The sequence below is a fragment of the Portunus trituberculatus genome, chromosome 33, assembly GCF_017591435.1.
Source record: "Portunus trituberculatus isolate SZX2019 chromosome 33, ASM1759143v1, whole genome shotgun sequence".
Classification (NCBI taxonomy): domain Eukaryota; kingdom Metazoa; phylum Arthropoda; class Malacostraca; order Decapoda; family Portunidae; genus Portunus; species Portunus trituberculatus.
In genome coordinates this window covers 8827382-8851672 of record NC_059287.1, presented here as the reverse complement: position 1 = coordinate 8851672, position 24291 = coordinate 8827382, and the positions used below count along the sequence as shown (strand labels likewise).

General features: G+C 41.7%; 1 protein-coding gene across 3 annotated transcripts in view; it reads right to left on the bottom strand.

Annotated features, from left to right (window-relative positions):
- LOC123512453 (vicilin-like seed storage protein At2g18540) overlaps positions 1-24291 on the bottom strand; it is a 49302-nt gene that overhangs the window by 3144 nt on the left and 21867 nt on the right. For 2 of the 3 annotated variants that reach the window (XM_045268870.1, XM_045268871.1), the window contains 2 exons: positions 16777-16859; positions 15192-15996 (listed from right to left, as the gene is read on the bottom strand). In XM_045268870.1, the coding sequence (XP_045124805.1) occupies positions 15805-15996; positions 16777-16859 (275 nt within the window). In that variant the 3' untranslated portion in view covers positions 15192-15804. Of the gene's footprint in view, positions 1-15191; positions 15997-16776; positions 16860-24291 lie in introns of those variants that run through there. The other variant, XM_045268872.1, reaches the window with a different exon arrangement.

Below are 24291 nucleotides of genomic sequence, written 5' to 3'. Positions count from 1 at the left end.
AAAGCAGGACTGGTTTAACGATAGATGTGAAAAGGCTAGAACAAGAAAAGAGGATGCATGGAAGAGGTGGAGAAGGAAAAGACGGATTAAGCAGTGGGAAAGTTACAAAAGAGCAAGAAATGAATATGTGTTGATTAGAAGAGAAGAAAGAAAGAAACAAGAAAAGGATATAATTGATAAATGTAAAGACCAACCAAGGCTTTTTACAGACATGTGAACAACAACATCAAAAATAGAGAAAGTATTGAAAGTTTAGAAGTAAATGGAGTATGCAGTGAAGATCCCAGGAAATGGCAGAGGCTATGAATGGATGCTTTCGGAAGGTATTCACAAAGGAGACTGCTTTTGACAAACCACTGGTAATGGAACAGAAAGGGATTATGAAGGAGTTTCAAGTAACTGTGGAGGAGATCAAGAACATGATGGGGAGTTTAGAAGTGAGAAAAGCTGTGGGACCTGATGGGGTATCAGGATGGATTTTAAGAGAATGCAGGAGCAACTGGCAGAAAAAGTTTGTGAAGTAATTGATGCCTCATTAAGGGAAGGTGTAGTGCCCCAAGACTGGAAAAGAGCTAACATTGTCCCAATCTATAAATCAGGTAACAAGAGAGACCCATTGAACTATAGACCAGTGTCACTTACAAGTGTGGTAGCTAAGATGTGTGAGAGGGTGGTGAAGAATAGATGGACAGACTTCTTGGAGAAAATGACATACTTTGTGAGTGTCAATTTGGTTTTAGAAAAGGGCGTTCATGCACGACAAACCTGATATGTTACTATTCGAGGGTGATAGATGTAATACAGGAAAGAGATGGTTGGGCTGATGGAATATATCTGGATTTAAAAAAGGCCTTTGATAAGGTACCACACCGGAGACTGATCTGGAAACTTGAAATGGTAGGAGGAGTGCATGGCAGTTTACTAAAATGGATGGAAGACTTTTGGTAGGAAGAGAAATGAGAACAATAATTAAGGACAGACCATCAGAATGGGGATTGGTGGAGAGTGGAGTTCCACAGGGATCAGTGTTGGCACCAGTAATGTTCGCGGTCTACATAAATGACATGGTGGATGGGGTGTCCAGTTATGTGAGCCTATTTGCAGACGATGCAAAATTGTTAAGAAAAGTGAGATGTGACAAAGATTGCGAACTACTCCAGGAAGACTTGGACAGAATATGGAAATGGAGCTGTACATGGCAAATGGAGTTCAACACGACAAAATGCAAGAAAATAGAGTTTGGCAAGAGTGAAAGAAGAATCAGGAGTATGTACAAGATAGGAAATGAAGACATAAAACCAGTCATGAAGAAAAAGACCTTGGGGTGACAATTACCAATGACCTATCGCCAGAGAGACATATAAACAAAATAATTGGAGAAGTATTGAACTTATTGAGGAACATAAGAGTGGCGTTCGTATATTTAGATGAAGAAATGATGAAGAAAATAATTACTGCAATGATAAGACCGAGGCTTGAATATGCAACAATACAGTGGGCTCCGAACTTAAAGAAACACATAAGGAAACTAGAGAAAGTACAGAGGGCTGCAACAAAATGGTGCCTGACTTAAGAGATTTGACTTATGAAGACAGACTGAAAAGAATGCAACTTCCGACCCTGGAAAACAGAAGAGAAAGGGGAGACCTGATAGCAATATACAGAGTGATGATTGGCATGGAAAAATGGATAGGGAAGATCTGTGTATGTGGAATGAAAGAATGTCGAGAGGGCATGGGAAAAACTAAAATGGCCACTTATAGGAGAGATGTGAAAAATATAGCTTCCCTCATAGAAGGGTGGAAGCATGGAATAGTTTAGACGTGGAAGTGGTCAACGCAAGGAATATTCATGATTTTAAGAAAAAGCTGGACATTAATAGATATGGAGACGGGACAACACGAGCATAGCTCTTTTCCCGTATGTTACAATTAGGTAAATACAATTAGGTAAATACACACACACACACACACACACTCTCTCTCTCTCTCTCTCTCTAAAATAGACCAGTAGACATGCATCTTTTTTGTTGTTTTATTTTACTCTTTTTTCACACCACCCATGAGGTAGGAGTTAAGGTGCGTTTTTTTTATTTTTTTTTATAAAGGTTTTACCCTGCAGGCATAATCCTCTCTCAGCTATTTAATCAGACAGTGTCCTCCACATTGATAATAAAAGAATCCTCTAAGCAAAACTTGTTGACGCTGTAAATAATTTCTTTCTCTCGACTATGAAGGTTACGATGGAGAGTAGCGCGGACGAGATATTCACCTTCCATCCTGAGCGACAGGGTGGGGAGGCGTGACTCGATTTGACCTGGGGATTATCAGCAGTCAGGGAGGTTGACCTCACCCATGTCCAACCTTGAAAAGTAGCAAAGCTGGAGAGCAGTGGTGCTACATTTTGTGGTATCTATACAAAATCATTGTCTTCATTACACTAAAACAATATTCAAAGCTCTCTATACATCCTTAGTAAAAATTTAGAGGAATACACTTTTATGGCGGTTCATTAAGATGCAAGTTAATAATGAGATCGAAACATGTGCTACGATGCTTGGCGCCGCCGCAGCTGGGGAATCCCCGTTAGGTCTCCCCCCCCCCCTCAGCGGACTTCATATTTGAGTCGGACTATAGGTTATATTCAGTTAGGTTACGTTGGGTTAGGTTAAACAGGTTGGATAACATTAGATAATTTGCTTCACTGATAATGACATAAGATTATTTGCTTTAGTATATTTCTTGCATACAGCCATATGATGAACACTAGGCAGTTCCTTTTCACCACCCTTGAAATAATCCAATATTAATCTTATCCATCCTATCCATACTTTCATCCAACAGTCTTTTAAAGCTACTCATTTCAACAGTTACTACATGTTTACTCAGCCTATTCACCACAATGTCAGAGAATGAATATCTACCTACATGTCCTGCATATCATAGATTTTCCTAGCTATATCCATTACCATGTGTCTTATCCTGTTTACTTATTTTGAGAACCTGATTGGTTTCTTTTACCAATTCTTTTCACCCATTTGAAAGACATGGTGAGTGTTTTACTAATATTCATGCTTAACAGCTCCACAATACACAGATACAGCATAAATATTACTCAATTTAGTAAAATCAAGTGTTCCTCTGTGTCGGACTTTGAAGGATGTCTCGTAACATGTCTGCCACAAATATAACCCGTGCACAATCCAAGTAATTTATCTTGATGAGTTTTTCGTCGTTATAATCATCTAGCACGTCTTTCTGAAGATGAAAAGTCTTCAGGTGATGTCTGTGAACTCGTTGTGGCATCATGTTTTTTTCTGTTCTGGGTGCTAGTCAGCAAGGGTAGGCCACCTCCGTACTTAACCTAAGAATTTCTCAAATTACGCAAATTCCTAGGATACAAAAGCTTTTATAAGTAGATCCTAACCTTTCCTAGACAAAATTTGTGTCCTAGTCACCTTTTATAAGTGCGGCCCGTTATATCACCGTGATGGAACTCGTATCTCAAAAGTTTTTCTCATTGAAATGCCATTAATCCGTTCCAGCCTTCCCAAACAGAGCATCCCTATTTTTTTTAAGTGTTTTCAGGTAAGGAAAAGGTATTTATAAATATAATAATTATTGGATAAAAACATAATAAAAAATAATATAAATAGATAAACTACTCTTATAACGTATATTTATCTCAGAGGATGCATTCCATAGGACGTTACTACATTCCCAACCCTCACTTGGGACTGTCAATCAGCTGGTGTTTACAAATATAGCCACCCACAGAAGACTGGATGCTTTAATAATTAAAGAAGAGCTCATTGACAATCCTGTAAACATTATTCATTGAATAAATGAAGTTTTAAATAGGATATATATACAGGCAACCCCCACTTAACGAAGGGGTTACATTCCTAAAAAACACTTCGTTAAGCGAACCGATTATAACAAGTTTAACCCTTGACTTGAGCTTCCATTGAGAGTAAACAAAACGAGTGCATCATAGTACAATGAAAGGTTTAATGAAAGTAAAAATTTTGAAGTTAAACATTTAGACAGTTTAATCCAAGTCATTATAATGTACACTAATGTATGTTTGTACGTAACTTTATAGTGTTGATTATCTTAAATTTATGAAGGGAGGAAGAGTGAAACGGGAAAGACACCAACCGGCAACCTGTGGAATGTAAACAAAGGGCGCATCATTGTACCGCATACAAAACTTATGTACCACACTTCCACAATTGGCTTTCCATTTTATCCATTGTAGAGTCACGAGTTCAGTTGGTTCTTTTAGCTTCCAAGGAAGATACAGTCTCACCAGCCTTCTTAATAGAGTCTGCTGACTTAAAATAGTAGAGACAGTAGATGGAGTCAAGATGGTGGTGAGCAATGCTATAGTTTTGTTGCCTCTCTCGTGTCTGTGAATAATATCCAGCTTCACTTCGAGAGTAAGAGACTTCCTGGTCTTCTTAGGAACGCTAGGCCACATTGTAAGGCGTTTTGGTGAAGTTGAGCAAGGGAAGACGAGTTGCTGCTTCCTGATGCTGTTATGATAGAATATAGATAGATAGATAGATGTAAGATGCGCTATTGCCTTTGCAACGGCAGCGCAATTTTCTTTTCTTGCTTCAGGGCTGGGTCAGGGCTAAGTCACTCTTTGTTTTTCTAGTTTTCCAAAGTTCTTCACCTGGTTAAAAAGCTCAGTCATCCTGTCAATCACAACATCACCTCCATTCTTATACAGCTCATATAGTATTTCGTCCGGCCCTGCTGCCTTCCCATTCTTCTGCCTTTTCACACACTTCTCCACCTCCTCCCTGCTGATCCTTTCATCCAATTCATCTGCATTCCTTCTCTCCAGTGTCACACATCCTTCTCTCGCACCAAACACCTCACCTACACCACCCACTTCTTTCCAGAACTGTCTGATTGCCTCTCTCATTCCTTCCTTCTCTGTTACAACTTCACCATTCACCTTCAAACTTTCCACTCCAACACTGTCTGCCATATTCTCACCTCTCAAGAACTTGTACCATTCACGGCCACCTTCCATGCCTTTTTCTCTTAAAGATTCAATCGCACTCCTTTCACACTTCACTTTGGCCTTCACTATCATTCGCTTTGTCATTCTCTGCTGCTTTACATACATTTCCCATGCATTATGGTACTCATTCTCTGCCTCATCACTTTCATGCCTCATTTTCCTCAGCCACCTACATTGTCTACTCCTTTTTTGCTCTTTTCTAGCCTCTCTGATTTCATCATTCCATCATGGTTTACGTACTTTCTTTCTTCTTCCTACTCTCACATACCCTATCTTGCTCTCTGCAGCACTCCGCACATCCTCTACCAGTCTCTCATTCACGTGCTCCACATCATGTATACCTCCATCATCCCAGCTTCTTGCATTCAGGTCCACCTGGAATTTTCCCACCCTATATCTCTCAGTCTCCACTTTCTCTTCTTACTCGCCACTTTCACTTCTTTCCTACCATGCAACAGGCACTCCACAACCAGCATATTGTGATCAGACACAATATCCATCATACCATCCTCATCTATCCACATGTGTGACACAATTTCACGCATTCTTCCATTCACTAACACATAATCTATCGCTGACTCCTGCTCCCTTGCACTCCAAGTCACACGTCCCTCAGCCAAAGTTACATTCAGATTCTCTAACTCCATTTCATCCACAAAATCCCCAAGCATCTCACCATTCCTGTTCACACGTTCTCCCAGAATTCCTATATGTGTATTCATATCACCCATCACCAGCACTCTCTCCCCTCCATGTTCTCTCACAACTCTCTTCAGCATGTCATACTTCCTCCTGTTCTCCCTCTCAGCTCTTTCACCCATGACAGTCACGTACACCACCACCAGAACCATCTTCTCCACTCTGCCCCGACCATCTGTGCACTCCACTCTCATTGCGAACACATCCTCACTGCTCTCACACAGTTCCCACACCAAGCTCCTCTACTTTCAGTCCACTTTCTTTTCTATAGAGAAAGGCTATGCCGTCTCCCTGTGTCTCCTGAGTCTTACGTCCCTTCCCAATCATAGCAAACTCACATCCTTCCATTTGTACCTCACCTCTCAGGTGCGTCTCTGTAAGCCCGACTATGTCGAACTTCCATTCCTGGAGCTCCCTGGAAATATCCTCAAACTTACCCACACCCCATCCTCTCACATTCATGCATCCAATCCTCACACTCTCACTTGCCTGGCTGGTGTCTTCTTCCTGGCGTGCTTTTGTCGTCTCCCGTCACTGGTCCATCGGCTGCAGCGACCTGGCCCTCACCCACTCACACAGCCATCGACCCATCCTGGCAGTCCCTGTGTCGTTCAGGTGCACGCCGTCCTTCTCATACAAGCTGAACCGGTCTACCACGCCGTCCATGTCGATGAAGCTCAGCTTGCCTTTTTTCTCTTTCATCCACTCTATCTTCATTTTCAGCAGCTCCTCTTGCAGTCTTCTGTTGGTGGATCTTCTCAGACGCTCGTAGAACGGGCCTTCCCAGGGTCTCTGCATGATACCCACGACGGCCACACTCATGCCCTTGCCTTCCACACTCCTCACGGCATCCACAACATTTCTCACCGTCTCATCTTCACCAACATATTCTAGGCCGTTTCCACCTCCTTGGATGATCAGCATCCCGTCCTCTATGTTGGCTGCTTCTTCCTCTACTTTCTTCCTGATGTCAGTGATCTTGGCACCACTCAGGCTGGTGCAGCCACTCCCTCTCATCCTGCACTTCACTTGGCTGGACATCGTCTTCACCATGCTGTCTCCAATAATTCTGATGGGCGCCTTCTTTTTCCTCATTTTCATGGTGTGCTGCTGTCTTGGTCCTTCCTCTTGTCTGCTGGGCTGGGGTCCCACAACGTCCTCTTCAGTCTGGCTGCTCTTCACTTCCTTGGAGTTCTCTTCGGTCTGAATACTTTTCTCGGTCTTCTCACTAGAATCTTCTGTCTGTACACTCTTCTCTTTCTGGCACCGGTAGCTCTTCCACATGTTTCTGGTGACCTCCTTGCAGGGATCAAAGAAGTACATGAGGTTGTCGTTAACCAGTGCCTTGGTGTTGGACTTGAATCCAACACAAGCCATATGATACCAGACCTTACATCCCTCATACGCCACTGCACTCACCCTGACAGTCAGGGCTTCACCACACATGCCACAGTCGCACACAGGCATCTTGTACACACAAGATATCCAGACAGGGTCGCAGCAAGCACAAAAAAATCTCAAAAGAGGTCCGAGCGTTTCAGGGCGTGTTGCCCACGAGAGGCTTGATCTTGATCTTGATCTTGATTCTACAGGTGTCCAAAGATTTCTCCTGAGGCAGGCCTTAGTAGCAGCAGTTCCTGGTGTATTCAAAAGCCTGTCGGCTTGCGTGATACGGTGGGGCTTTCAAACTTGGAAAAAATTACCAGGATAAAACTTTTTTTAAAGCGAGTTTGATGTTCATTAAACGAGCAGATGGTAGTAAAATTAAACCTTCGTTGTAGCGAAATTTCGTTGTGTGAACCTTCGTTAAACAGGGGTTGCCTGAATATGTATATACATATATATATATATATATATATATATATATATATATATATATATATATATATATATATATATATATATATATATATATATATATATATATATATATATATATATATATATATATATATATATATATATATATATATAGAGAGAGAGAGAGAGAGAGAGAGAGAGAGAGAGGTTTGCTTTCCCCCTCCATGATAAGCATCCCTGAAGGAGGTAGGGGAAGATAAGAGAAATTTGTTTTGCCTTTTCAGCTATGTACACATGCATACTTTATCAATGCAAGAAAATACAGGCAACCCCCACTTAATGAACATTCACACAACGAAATTTCACTACAACGAACGTCTCCTTTTACTACCATCTACTCCTATAACGAACATCAAACTCGCTTGAACAAAATTTTATCCAGGTAATATTTTTCATGTTTGAAAGCCTCGCCGTATCGCTCAAGCCGACAGGCTTTTGAATACACCAGAGCCTCTCATGGACAAAATATGCACCACTCACTCCTCTTCCCTTCCCTGCTCTTAGTTCGAAACAAAAACAGGATCTAGCACCAGCTCCTTATCTCATGCTCAACATGCTACCAAAACGCCCTGCAACCAGCCCTGCAATGTCGCCTAGCATTGCTAAGAAGAAAAGGAAGTCTTTTACTCTTGAAGTGAAGCTGGATATCATTCACAGACACGAGAGAGGCGAGAAAACTAATAGCATTGCTTGCCACCATGGCTTGACTCCATCTACTGTCTCTACTATTTTCAAGTCAACAGACTCTATTAAGAAGGCTGGTGAAACAGTATCTTCCTTGCAAGCTAAAAGAACCACCTGAACTCGTGACTCTGCAATGGATAAAATTGAAAACCTTGTGGAAATGTGATACATAAGTTTTGTATGCGGCACAATGATGCGCCTTTTGTTTACATTTCACAGGTTGCCAGCTAGCGTCTTTCCCACTCCACTCTCCCTCCCTTTATAAATTTAAGATCATCAACATTATAAAGTTACTTACATACATACATTAGTGTACATTATAATGACTTAAATTAAACTGCTTAAATGTTTAACTTCATAATTTTTACTTTCATTAAACCTTTTACTGTAATATGATGTACTCTCGCTTTTTTTACTCTCAATGGAAGTTCAAGTCAGGGGTCAAACTTGTTATAATTGGTTCGCTTAATGAAAATTCACACAATGAACGTTTTTTTTAGGAACGTAACCTGTTCGTTAACCCTTATGTTCCGGTGATTAAACTATTTTTCAATATCCCATGACGAGTAAAAATGGTAAACCTAAAAATTGTCAGATGACTGTTTGAATACTAATAATTATTTTCTCTTTGTTATTCTGAATACAATGATGTACTTTCTAGCTCGATGTGACCTCTGAAAGTTTAATTATTGCCTTATCAAGGATTCCTCCTCCGCCCGCTGTGTGATCCGTCAAGCAGAAACAGCTCGGTGAGCGATGACACCGTGCAAACACACACACACACACTCTCTCTCTCTCTCATCTTGGAAGAGAAATTGTACACTTCCAATGAGAGAGAGAGAGAGAGAGAGAGAGAGAGAGAGAGAGAGAGAGAGAGAGTATTCTTTCACCCCTTTTCATATCAAGTTTAAGCAATAACATGTAGGTATCATCTCTCTCTCTCTCTCTCTCTCTCAGAAAAGTTACCTTCTACCATTTTATTATAATCGAAGATCATGAAAAAAAATAACATGAAAGAATGGTAATATTTTATTCACTTTGGTGAACAAATTTCGCTCTTATCAGGGTGCTTTCGACACGGCGAGTCGCTGGGGTTGCCAAGTGTCGCCCTCAGAATGGGAGAATAGCTTAGTTACCCCTAAATATACAGAGCTAGTGGCAACACTATGGGTGGAAAAAGAAGCCAGATACTTCCACTCGCCATCTGACTCGAGAAACCGCGTGTGGAGCTCAAACATGAGGCGCGAAAATTCTTGATTACGGGAACGATCGCCGTCGCTACGGACGCACTGATGCAATCGATCATATACAATCGCCGGAATATAAGGGTTAAGCAGTGGTTGCCTGTATATGAAATAACAACAGAAGTTTATGCAGTGTTCTTACCCTGGAGACACATGTTTTCGGCTAATGGTGGTAAATGGCGGTGGAGGAGGAGGAGGAGGAGGAGGAGGAGAAAAAGGATGCGGAGGAGGAGGAGGAGGGAGAAAAGGATGCAGGCACCATTTATATGTAAACCTTACACATAAATTAAAACTGCACTTCCTTTTAGACAAAAAAAGGTCAGTAAATTGTGAAAATGATATAAGAACAATCAAAGTGCATGACATCCATGGGAAACATGTAGATACAAGCTCAGCTAAGACTGGATCAATGTGCCGAGCTGCCAACTAGTGGCAACATCCTCAAGTGTGACTCGTATCAAAATTTTGCTTGTCTCAAAATAAAAAAAAAAGACCAAATCATAGCTCATATCTCAAGGTATCATTGTATACACATGACTGGCATCAATATCCCAACCTTGTCGGAATGAAGCCTCATAGGAGGAATTTGGAAATATATGTAGTTTTAGGCACTTATTTATGTATTCATACATGACACAGCATCTCCATCTTGGTATATTGCCTTTTTCTCTCTGCACTGTATATTCTAAAGTATAAAAAATTCTGTGATTATAAATGTACAAACATAATAGCAGTAAAAAGGTACAAAAACAGATACTTGATATTCTCTTAATGCTATCAAATACTCTTTATTACTATCAGTAGAAAATGGGATATGTCTTACATTGTAGAAAACTTGATATAATAAGGATAACATTAATATTGTTTCAAGTGAGGATGCACCACACCAAGGGCATCCTGACAATTCCTCTATTGCATCTTTCAAATAAGAAGAATCACACCTGTCATACCTAGGAACGAAGTCATCTTGTCCATAATATTTAGGATCCGAGAAAATTGAGGTAGTAGGTTGGTAGAAATATTCACTTGGGCAGCAGAAGGACCAGGAGAGGTGGGGTGAGAGGTAAGAAGTTGTAGAGAGCACACTATCTATTGCCAGGACAGTGACAGCTGCCAAGTTTGAATCTAGATCCAAGGACACAGATGTGAAAAGTAACGGAATGGACTTACCTCTCCCTCTCCCTTGATTAAATGCACACATAACTCATAGAGAAAAGCTAGTGTGTACTGGCCTTAAGGATAATAGCATTTCCCAGTTCTCGCAGTCCTGGCACCATTCATCAAGGGAACATGCAGCCCACAAATAGGTATATTGATCTCCAGCTCAACACATAAGTGCTGACACACTGTAAGGCACTACAAATCCTCCTAGGACAGGGTTGAAATGATCCTGCAGAGAGGGAAGCTGGTGATGAAGCCGTGAAGACAAATGCAGAGCACAGTAGCAGGCACGTCCAATCCAGACTGACCGTAGTGAAGGAATGGTATTCATGGCATGGGAGGGGTGGAATTGAGGAGCGAGAGAGCGATGGTGCTGTTTTTTTTTTTTAATACTCTCCCCATTAACTTTCAGGTTAGAGGGTGACAATAGTCTGGTCAGCAACCCAGTGTTTTGCTCTATTCCTATGTTATGTAACATAATCAATCAATCATGGGGGGCATACGCAGGGGGCCACATTGCCTTGCCTATCCTATGGTGCCACTCCAGGCGGTCATGCCTCATGAGTCTCCATGCAGGCTCTCTTCCTGTGCCAAGTAGACGGCTACTGTTCTTCTCCTAAATCTATTAATAGTGGTGTTCCTCAGGGTTCTGTCCTGTCACCCACTCTCTTTCTATTATTCATTAATGACCTTAACCAAACTTCTTGCCCTATCCACTCCTACGCTGATGATACCACCCTACATCTTTCCACGTTCTTTCAGAGACGACCAACCCTTCCGGAAGTCAACAGATCACGCTGGGACGCAACAGAATGCCTAACTTCTGATCTTTCTAAGATTTCCAATTGGGGTAGAGAAAATTTAGTAGTTTTCAATGCCTCAAAAACTCAATTCCTCCATCTATCAACTCGACACAACCTTCCTCTTCTTCAATGACACTCAACTGTCTCCCTCTTCCACAATGAATATCCTCGGTCTGTCCTTTGCTCATAACTTCACATCTTATCTCTTGCTAAAACAGCTTCTATGAAATTAGGTGTTCTGAGGCGTCTCCGCCAGTTTTTCTAGCCCCTTCAACTGCTTATTCTGTATAAGGGCCTAATCCGTCCCTGTATGGAGTACTCTTCGCATGTTTGAGGGGTTCCAGCCACAGTTTTGCTTGATAGAGTGGAATCGAAAGCTCTTCGTCTCATAAACTCCCCTCCTCTCACTAACTGTCTTCAGCCTCTTTCTCACCGCCGAAATGTTGCATCCCTTTCTATCTTTTATCATTATTTTCATGGTAACTGTTCTACTGATCTTGCTAACTGCATGCCTCCCCTTCTCCTGCGGTCTCGCTGCACAAGGCTTTCTTCTTCCTCTCATCCCTATTTTGTCCAACTCTCTAATGCAAGAGTTAACCAGTACTCTCAATCATTCATCCCTTTCACTGGTAAACTGTAGAACTCCCTCCCTGCATCTGTATTTCCGAATTCCTACAACTTGTCTTCTTTTAAGAGGGAGGTATCGAGGCATTTGCTCCCCTAATTCTGGCTGACGGTTTTGGCACTTTTATACTTTTTTTTGAGAGCCAGCACTCAAGTGGACCTTTTTTTTTATTTTATTTGATTTTTTTTTTGCCCTTGGCTGGCTCTCTCCCCTACGTAAAAAAAAAAAAAAAAAATAAATAAATAAATAAAAAAGTAACTCCCAGCAAGGGGCATGACTTGCCGCAGCCATGAGTTCTGTGGACATCCCCTTGTCCTCCTCTTTTTTGGAGACAACCCGATATGCAAGATCGGCTTCCGGGTAACGTGCTACATGCCCATATAGTTGCAGTTGACGTTGACGGACTATGCTAGTAATCAGCCACACAGAACAATTGCTGATTTGACACAAAGTCATATCAGCGATACCCCATGATCCTGCAAAGGCATCTAGTACCAAAGACATCAATTCGCCTCTTGAGATCAGTGTTCAGTGTCCATGTCTTACAACTGTAGAGTAAGACAAGGATCACCAGCGACTTGAAGATCTGAATCTTTGTCTGTCTGCACAGGTACTGACAATGCCTAATACTCATGTTGAGCAAGTCCATAACATCGTGGGCTAGGCCAATCTGCCATACAACTTCCTGGTTCAACCTGCTGTTATTATGCACTACACTACCACAGTATATGAAATTTTCCAAGATCTCAATATCCTCGCCACACGCATGGACATACTGTACTGTTTCATCCAGTATGCCTCCAAACACCTGAACTTTGGTCTTGGGCCAGGAAACCTGGAGCCCCAGGGGCTTTGCTTCCTCATGCAGTGCCTCTAGAGCAGTGGTTCTTAACCTTTTTTGGCAGCGACCCAAAATCTTGCACAAATCAACCATCACGACCTAAGCCTACATAGATATACAAATTGTCTTTATAAGTAATATGATTATGCTTTTAAAAGCGGGTTACAGAAACAAAATTACATGCTGGTCTGCTTAGAATCCTAAGATAATGCATCATGAATTTTAATTATTACAATATATAATTATAATATATTTGTAGTAGGAAAATAATTATTTTCTGCAAACCCTTAGCGACCCAATAAAATGGCTTGGCGACCCAACTTTGGGTTGCGACCCAGGGGTTAAGAGCCACTGCTCTATAGCCATTATCAGAACCTCCAGTGACTCAGCAGATTTTACTACATTGGCAAAAACAAGATCTGTAATCTCAGTATTGCCAACAGATGCTCCACAATGACTTTGGTCTACTGCCTAGTACCTAGTCCATGCAAATGTTGAAAAGTGCTAGAGCAAACACTCATCTCTGCCTCACTCTCGTATTTACAAGGGAAGACGCTGGACACGCCCCATCCACACTTCACAGCACTCACAGTCCCTGAGTAGAGGCCAATTAATAGACCAATAATCCTTGCAGGAATCCCACGGAGATGCAGATCCCAGAGTGTCTCTCGATAAACTGAATCAAATGCCTTCTTGAGATCGACATAGGCAACAAGCATCCCTTATCGAAACTCATATTGGTGCTCCACCAGTATGCGAAGCACTAGGATCTGTTCAGTTGTTGACTTACCCAGACTGTTCAGTTCTCTGGTGTTTCAGCAGGTGATTGTGGATATACATTAACAGCAAATGGGCAAGCATCTTGGCTGGTACATCGAGCAATGTTTTACCACAGTAGTTGTTGCAGTCCTGATGGTTTCCTTTCCCCTTCCAGAAGATAGGGATTACAAATCCCTTCTCCCAGTCAGGGGGAATGGTACCTGAATGCCATACAGCAGTCAAGACAGCATGCAATCCATGGATTCTGGCCTCACCCCTCACTTTGAGCAGTTCTGCACTGATGTTACAGATGCCAGCTGCCTTTCCACCCCTCAACTTTGCCACTGCCTCTTTGACATCATCAATGGAAGGTGCAGTTTCATGAATGGATGGATCAGCATCCAGCATGTGTAATTCTGAAGTTTGGAGGATCCACTGTGAACAGCTGTTCAAAGTACTAAGCCCAACGAGCCATCTGCCCATCTCCATCCAATATGAGGCGGCCAGCTCCTGTTCAGATAGCACTCACCTGAGATGTAGACTTGGAATGGAGTTTCTTCAAGGCTCGATATACAGGTCAGAGGATATAAGCATTTAAATGACACACTACATCCTCAGCGAGACCCCCCAACATACCTCTCCTTGTCTCTCCTCAGGAGAGTTCTGTACTGGTCACAGTTCCCAGCAAGTCTGGCACCATGACTTTCCTCAATACTGTCAAGCATCTCTACCGAGGCAAAGCCACTCCATGACCTTGGGCGCTCCCCAACACATTCCTTGGCAGCCTCAAGAGTCTCATGTCTGAAGGTATCCCATAGCTCTACTGGGTCCTCAATGGTGTCAAGCACTCCAAACCGATTGGACACTGTCACTGATACCAAGAACCTGCATTCTCAACATTCTGGATCTTGCAAGATTCAGAGGGAAGGAGCTGTTGTTGTTCCTGGTACCAGAGCCATGGGAGCCAACACATAACTCGCAGCCGGCTCTTGCAATACCAGTGATGGCATTAAAGTCGTCCAAGACAATAAGTGCATCATGACAGGGAAACTAGTCCAGTACAGAATCAAGTTTGGCATAGAATGTCTCCTTCTCTTCAGTTTCACACACCTTGGTAGGAGCAAATACTGCAACAACAGACATGGAGCCTAGACTGTGCTTCAGCCTTAGTCGCATTATACGCTCATCAACCAGAGTAATCTCTACAATGGACGTCTGCAGTGTGCTGGAGACGCCTATGGCTACATGGTGGCCACTACTCATGCCAGATCAATAGAAAATAAAACCCTTGTTACTGGTCTCGCTACTGCCAGGCCTCCTTGTTTCAAAGAGTCCCACCATATCCATCCTCAGCCTACTGAGCTCATCTTATAGATGAGGCAGTGCTGAAACAAGTTGGTGATAAACTATCAGTTGCAAATTAATCCTTCCAATGTAATCAATCAATAAATAAATAGGTGAATAGACAAACAAATCAATAAATAAATGAAATGGATTTTATTTTCTACATTAGCGGAAAACAAAAAATAGTGTTAACTAGAAGCATCATAAAAACCTTGATAACCATGGTGAGAGAGAGAGAGAGAGAGAGAGAGAGAGAGAGAGAGAGAGAGAGAGAGAGAGAGAGAGAGAGAGAGAGAGAGAGAGAGAGAGAGAGAGAGAGAGAGAATATGGCAGACAGACATGCCAAGAAGAATTTCATAATAATACAAATTTCCTTGAGGTGAAAAATTAAAGTGTGTTAAAACTAATTGTACTTTTCCTAATAATAAACGAAACTTACTGATGATATAACAGTAGCAATAATAATAGCAGTTGTATCAATAGTAAAGGAAATAATAAAAAGTAGTTGATAGAATAGTTTCTTATCCCAACAATAATAATACAATAGTTAAAAGAAAAAAAGTTGTTTCCTCACTCTAAACATGAAAAATAAAAAGAATGAAAAAAAGAAAAGAAAAACATTAATTCCTTGAAAATAGAAAAGAAAGAAAAATTAATCCTTTTAGAACTTGAGAGAGAGAGAGAGAGAGAGAGAGAGAGAGAGAGAGAGAGAGAGAGAGAGAGAGAGAGAGAGAGAGAGAGAGAGAGTTACTGTGTCTTACAATCCTCATCTTTCTGGTACTTTGGTCTGCGTGCTCGAGTCCTTAATTTGGCGGCAGCAGCAGCTGAAGAGGAGGAAGAGGAGATAGAGGAAGAAGAGGAGCGTAGGGATCTCTTACACTCATTTTCCCTCATTTTGCAAGGACTGTTGGTATCTATGGCTCTTAATGGCAGTAATTTCTGCAAATAAAGTAACAATAAGTAAATTAAGTAAATGAATAATATGCTTATACATATATACATCAAGGATGTATTTTACGAGTAAATATTAAAATAAATATATATGAACTGCACATACATATATCAAGGCTGTCTTCCCAAATAAAAAGAAACCTAAGTACACTCGACCCTCGAAACAACTGACCTCTGATCAACGGATTTCGTTAACTACGGACAAATTATGGAGTCCGGTTTAATCTACGGACGATTAAAATGCGCGCAATTGTCCGTTTCCAGCAAATTATTGTCCGGTAGGTGGAGAGAACTTCGTTTTCTGTATTGTTTATTAATATTTATTAAACTGACCATGCTCATGTCATCTATTTCAGGTTATTTGTTGTACTTAATGCTTTGTAATACTGCTTGAATGATTTCTTAATGATTACACAGTATTTTACGTACATTTTATACAGTTTTTTACGTACTTTTCCAATCTACGGACAGGGTAGTGCACGCATTTGTCCGTTTTTTCGAGGGTCGAGTGTAATCGTAATATAAAAATACATAGTACCTACCCAAGGCTGACATCCTGAATTAAATAGGTATACAAATGAATAAAATAAATATATTACTGACCTACAAATAAATATATTATTAACCTCATTTTAATGAGCGAAGGAAATAAATGAATGAATGAACAATATTGTGTTTTATTAGATTATGAGAGAGAGAGAGAGAGAGAGAGAGAGAGAGAGAGAGAGAGAGAGAGAGAGAGAGAGAGAGAGAGAGAGAGAGACCCACCTTCCTCCTGGAAATAGTAGCAACAGCTGTGGACCTCCTGATTATCCCAGGACTATCAGATCCTGTAGGAAGACTGTTCAGCCCTGGAGAGAGAGAGAGAGAGAGAGAGAGAGAGAGAGAGAGAGAGAGAGAGAGAGAGAGAGAGAGAGAGAGAGAGAGAGAGAGTAAAAGTCCATTAATTTGAACACCAATAATTCCAATTTTTTTTAAAGTGTGGTAAAAAAAAATGTATTCAATGCAAAAATTAATGTTACCAGTGTCTTGGTCTACATGTAAACCACGAACTGCATTTCATTATTGGTAGTGGTGCAAAGATGAGTATAGATTTAAAGCCACTTTTTTTGTATACATAAATTGGTCATGTTTTTGGCTTTCATACATTAGCAAGGGATATTAATAAGTGGAAAAGTAAACACAATTACAAATAATTTAATTCATTTTTAGTGCAACATGTTGAGGCTCCAGGACTTAATATCAAGTTTCTTTTTCATAAGTAAAAGTAAGAAATGGTAAAGAAAAAAAATACCATATGCCATACACAACTGGAATTATGCAATTGAAAACCATATGTATTGATGTAAAATATAAACAAAAAAATGCAATATAATTAAACTTTTATGAATTTGAAAATTGGTATGATTGCTGTATCTCCTTTGAATAATACCACACATTTATATACTATAGAATCTTTTAATCCTATACTAAAATTTACTTTCTTTAAAGATATAAATCTCTGAAATTTCTTGAAAATGCATATGATACTGAAATCCTTTCAATAATTGCCAAAATAATGTGACTCCACAATTAAATAATAATCTTGAATATAGTTATGTACACATTGCTTTCCTTATAATGAAAAGAAAGTATTGTTTAATTGAAATTTAAGAACTGTGGTTTTCAGCAAAACACGTAATATATAGGTGATGCTGATCTTCACACTCAGTTCAGAATGTGTTTACTCTTCTGGCTTTGTTTCTTGCTACCTTGAATCATTCAAAGAGTGATTTCTTGTGTCTCTCTTATGTCCATCTTTCTCAGTTAGTATATGTGTAGTGAATCATTCATTCCATTTTCTATGTATGTGTAACTTACATTCTCACTCTATTTTACAGACATACTATTACAATTTGTTTCCTTTCTTTTCACATACTATTTCTCTAACATATTAGAACTACAAACATTCACTCGTACACCACATATTCAAGCTCCTTCTTATATTTCAGTACCTACTACACTTACGATTCACAAGTACACACATCATACATGAATACTCTTCATATCCTTCATATCAATCATCACATCCAAAACCAAGTTGTCTCAGTAGACCACACACTATTAGTCGAGATCACCCTACATCTTTACATTGGTGACCAGGAGTGTAGCTATAAGTGGTCAGAGTGGCTTAAGCACCGGCATCATCAATGGGTGCTATTTTCCTGAGCCAGATGCCTATGGTGTAAATTCATCCTATTCATGTCTGGCTCCCTCAGCTAAAACGCCTTGCCTCCCTTCCCCCGGAGTGTTCGCAGGGTTGAGGTTGAGGATAAGGAGAAAATGCGCTCAGGCGTGTGGCCACTTGACAGATTACCTGCACCCTCCCACGACACTTTCTGCATCTTGCCCTATACCACTAGCGGCATTTCTTGCCGCCCTTGGATTACCGCCAGCGGCACCTTGCTGCCCTTTGGATTACAGAAATACTCCGCTTAACGAACAGGATAAGGGATGTCAAAGCTGTTCGTAGAGCGAAAATTCGTTAAGCGGATGTAATTTTCCCATAGGAAATAATGGAAATAGGAGGGATGCGTTCTGGGCTGATCCCAAACATACCACATGTGTAAAAAAAAAAAAACATATATACGTTTGGCAGCATATTGGGCTACCGGTTTACCACTACTTTTATGATGTCATATGAGTCATTGGAAGTTAGAGGAGCTACGTCATCCTTTAATTTTTCCTGTAATTCTTTTTTCACTTTTTTTGTTGTTGTCTTGCACCTTCTGGTTCATTTCCTGAATGATGTCCTCATAATTGTTGCACTTTAACTACAGAGATTAATTTTCTTGTTTGAGACAATCCATTTTTTTTTTTATTTCATTTCGACATTATCCAATTTCACACACTCAAAACACTTGAGTTTATCCTTTAAGTCAGCGTTTTCCCTCTCCACATTCTTCATCCTCTCAGATAAGTTAGCCATCACTTCCCTTATAAAGAGTACATCCTTTTCTATTGTTGCCACCTTCATATTATACCTTCTTTCATCCCTCTCTCTAAAACCTGAGAAGGCTCCTGTTTCATTTGACCCAATATCTCTTAAACCTTGTGGTGTCTCATAAACTTCTCTCCTCGCAGTCACTATATCCCTACCACCATCCCCGGACCCCTTCCTCACTCCCATTGCCATTTTCCACTCGTTTCACTGTTTTCCCTTCCCTTTTAGAGACGGGACACCTGTAGTGATATCTCCCCTCCCAAAATATACAACTAGGCTGGTCAGAAGTCTTCCAGGCTCCAATTCTGGGGTAGATAACATTGCGCCACAAACTTCAGTGTGTTTACAATCCGCCATGACGGCGTGTGTGTGTGTGTATTTACCAAGTTGTATTGTACAGAGTTCGAGTGGGGATCACATTGCCCTGTCACCATTTCTCCATTTATCTAATTTTTTCTTAAAGTTATGCACACTATGTGCTGTAACAACTTCGTTATTCAATGCATTCCACTTTTCTGTGTGGAAAGCTGTATTTCCAATATCCCTCACATACTGCCTCATCCTGATTTTCTTTATATGTCCTCTTGTCCTTCTATCTTTTGTCAACAGCACCAGGTCTTCCTTGTCTAATTTTCAATGCCAATGACTATCTTGTACGTACATTGATATCAGGTACCCACGTTCTCTTCTATCTTGTAAGGTTGGTAGTCCCAATTCCTTCAATCGTTCTTCATATGTTAGGTCCTTTAATTCTGGAACCATCTTTGTAGCAATCTTCTGTTTCCTTTCCAATTTTCTTATATCCTTTTTAGAGCTTGGAGACCACACCACTGCTGCACATTCCAACCTTGGACTTGTGATGCTAGTGATGATTTTTTTCATAATATCTTTGGCCATGTATTGAAATGACACTCTTATATTAGTCAACATTTTATACAAAATTCAAATATCTTGCTTATGTGTTTTTTGGGGCTCAGTTTTTTCCTGTATGATCACTCCCAGATCTTTTTTCTCTTTAGTCTTCATTATTTGTTCCTCTCCCATCAAATAATTCCATACAGGTCTTCTTTTCCACTTTCCTAGTTCCATTATGTGACATTTCTTGGCATTAAACTCCACTTTTCACTTCCTACTCCATTCAGAGATCTTGTTTATATCTTCCTGTAACAGCAGACAGTCCTCTTTGGATTTGATAACTTTTAGCAGCTTTGCATTATCAGCAAATAATTTAATATAACTGTTAACCGCAATGTGAATATTGTTTACATAAGTCTGAAACATAATGGGAGCTAACACTGACCCTTGTGGCACTCCGCTTGTTACTTTACACAAGACGAGTATGTATCTATGATCACAGTTCTGACCTCCCTATCCTTCAAAATAATTTCTTGTCCATTCTAGCAAAGTTCCTTACAGTCCTCCTATGTTCTCTAGTTTCCAAAATAGTCTTCCTTGAGGAACTTCAAAAACTTTTTTCAAATCCAGGTATACAGTGTCCACCCATACATCTCTGTTTTCAAGTCCTGCAATAGCTCTCAAATAGAAGCTTAATAAGTTTGATACACATGACCTTCCTGTCCTGTGGGGCTCCTCCTCTCAATGATGAGCTGTTTCACTTGGTGGAGAGTAAAGATCTGTCTGTGAGTCTTCCCTGGAGTATGGCTACTCAATTAGAGTAGTATGGTTGATATCACTTCCTGGACAAATCAGGTTCTAGGGGCCCTTGCTGGTCTTTCCAGTGCTGCCCCCAGAGGGGCTTGGACTGCCTGGGAGCTCTTGCCAGGGCAAATTTATTTGTTATGCAGCCCTGTGAAATGCTCCGTTTGAGGATGATGTTATGCAGGCAGGCAGTGGTGAGAAACCTCCCTAATACCTACAGTAACCAGGAGAGACGGCAATTGATGTCTTCCCCTATTGGCTTCCACCTTTTTGATGGTCAGAATCTGGCGGCAGTAGAGCAGAGAGGGCTTGAGTCCTTGCAATGGTCCCTCATATCCCAGATAACTCATGGCCTAGCCTCCACAGCTCAGGGCGTCAGGACTAAGACTGGTCGTGCTGTTGGTTCCCGACACCTTGCGCTGGTAGCGCCTCCTTCAGTTCCGCCCCCTCCTGCTCCCAAGGCGAGTGGTTCCTTTCGCTATCCAGGATTCTTCTCTGGCCACTCTAGTGGCTGTCGGGGATCTCGCTATTGACGCTGCGGAGGTACCACTGCAAGTTGGGGCTTGTCTGCAGCGGCGCTGGCAAGAGTGGGAGAACATCAGGGCCTGCGAGTGGGTGATCAAGACCCTTCAGTATGGTTACGTTCTCCCCTTCCTCAAGGATCCTCCCCTCTTGAGCACGCCTGTGGAGTTTCCGGTGTACAGAAAGGGCTCGGACCATCATTTGGCTCTGGAGGCAGTGGTTTCTGAGATGCCGGTAGAGGGAGCTATAAAATTGGTGGTAGACCCTCAGGCCGGGATCTATTCTCATTCCATTCCTTGTGCCCAAGACCACAGGGGGCTGGAGGCTGATTTGTGACCTTTTAAACTTAAACTGTTTCCTGGTGGTGACCCACTTATGCATGGAAACAGTTTCCTCAGTGCTAGAGTCAATGGCCGAGGGCAAGTGGATGGTGTCCTTGGATCTGCGGGACACTCTGTCAGGTTCCTGTCCATCCTTGGTCACACAAGTACATGCGGTTCATCTGGCAGGGCAGAGTTTAGCAGTTTCAGATTCTGTGTTTTGGCCTTGCCACGGCTCCTCAGGTCTTTACCAAGGTGATAGCTCTCATGTCAGCTTGGGCCCATCACCTCGGCATACCCTCATGTCACTATCTGGACGATTGGGCTTCATGCCTTGACAATGCCCTGTCTCTTCTGCTTCTGTATTCTCGGGTGGGGATTCAGGTCAACTGGCCCAAATCCGTTCTGTCTCCCAGCCAGAGGAAGCAGTTTTTTGGGTAAGGTTCTCGACACCGTCAGAGCCCCGAGTCTTCCTGTCACCAGATCGGGTCAGCCGTTTTCAGGCAGTTGCCCAACAAGTTCTGCTAGCCAAGGCTCCACCAGTGTCCCTCTGCAGGTCTTTGCTGGAACATCTTGCATCTCTAGGATGGTTAGTGCCAGGTGGGATCCTGCGGATATGGGCTCTGCAGTGGTGCCTAAAGAGGTATTGGCGGGTTGCTTCCGACCCAGATTGGTGGCAGGTGGCTCCAAATTGTCGATGTTTGCATGACCTCGCTTGGTGGTTGGTTCCGGATTAACTTTTGAAAGGCGTTCGTGGTGGCGCCCCCGGAACAGATCCTATTCTTGGATGTTTCACAGCTCGGGTGGGGAGTTCACCTGAAAGATTCTCTGGCTTCGGGAGTCTGGACTGTGAAGGAGCAGGGGCTCAACATCAATCATCTGGAGCTTTTAGCACTTTCAGGCTCTCCAGAGTTTTCAGCAGACCTTGTCCGGGTCTCTGGTGTCTGTGATGTCCGATAACTTGACAGTGGTCGCCTATCTCAGGAAGTCTGGGGGCACTCGTTCCGAACCTCTGTCAGCCTTAGCAGGGATGGTTCTCCAGTGGTGCGAGAGCCATTCCATCTCTCTGTGCCCTGCTTTCGTTCCAGGACACAGCAATGTGATTGCGGATGTTCTCAGTTGGGAGTATGTTGGGTCAGAGTGGAACCTACATCCCAAAATTTGCAGAAAAGTTTTCAAGGTGTGGGGGTCTCCTCTGGTAGATGTTTGCCAAGGCACTGACTCATCATCTGCCCCTGTATGTAACTCCTCTTCCGGATCAGGGAACCTGGCGACAGGATGCATTCTCTTTTCTGTGGGACAGTCCAGATCTGTACGCCTTTCTGGAGAGGGTTCACATATGACAATAGTTACTCCTCTTTGGCCACAGGCAGATTGGTTTCACCTGTTGCTGGACCTGCTCGTGGACAGTCCCTGGGTTCTTCCCATGTGGCAGTCTCTCCTTCGACAACCTCACTGTCCCCTCTTCCACGGTTCTCCGGAGAAGCTCCATCTTTACGCATGGCGACTCTCCAATCGATCCAGACCTTTCTTCTCTGTTCTGTTCCTTTGTGGTCTTTTGTCCATCTTGTTCCCTTCTGTTACCTTATCTTTGAAAGGCAGGAAATTGTGCTTATTAGGGCTGGGCTGGAGGTGGCTTTTCGTCGTCTTTAGTCAGACAAAACACACGTTTTCCTCTAGCGTCAATTTTTAGTCAAATTAAGATCTATGGTTTCTAATTAACACTTTTATAATAAAATAAATTTTCTTGTTAATTGGAATGATGCTATAATCTCAAACCTAAAGAACTTAGAAAAGTAGATGTAAATATATTTGTATATAAATATTTTTTGTCGTAGTCTAACAGTGAAAAGTAGTTCAATTGTTTGTTTACATTTGTCTGGAACTGTGACGTTCCAATGTAGAACTTCCAAGGAACAACTGGCCAAGATGAGCAGCTCTGTTCTTTATCAGTGGACAAAGCTGTTTGAAGAGTTTCTCATAGAGATCATTAATGGTAAAAAATAGCAACGATTTGCTGGGAGTGAAGGGGCCGCCATGTTTGTTTACAGCTAACAAAGACGACAAAGATGGAAGTGAGCTTGTATGTGACAACGAGCGTTGACAAAAGTTGACAGTCTTCAGATAGTTGACAGAAAAAGCTGACGGAAAAGTACCAGTGTGATGCCGCCTTAGCGACGACACAGGGTAGCATCGGTTTACACTTCTGCCTGGCGGGTTTGCAGCGAATTTGGGATGGCAGCATATTTTGACTGGGTGGGTGGCGTGCGATATATGAATGTTGAATTGGCAAGTCAGTCGGTTGAATCTTGAGGATTAGATATTAATTAAGTGAGTTTGAATTGGCGATAATTTGAACTGCGAATAGTCGAATCACGAGGATCCCCTGTACTATTGAAACCATTAGCGGACCACAATGTACCTCACTTATGGTTGAAAACACACTACCTAGTTCTCTCTGGCACGCACACAACACTGGAAAGGTACTGGTGGAAAAAATTGAACTTTCCCTCATCATTTCCACTCTTGGTTTATGTGTTATGGGACTTAACACGGGACATAACACACAGACCCGCCTTGTGCACAGACCCTCCAATACTCTCTCTCTCTCTCATATATATATATATATATATATATATATATATATATATATATATATATATATATATATACATATATATATGAACTTTCCCTCATCATTTCCACTCTCGGTCTATGTGTTATGAGACTTAACACGGGTCATAACACACAGACCCGCCTTGTGCACAGACCCTCCAATACTCTCTCTCTCTCTATATA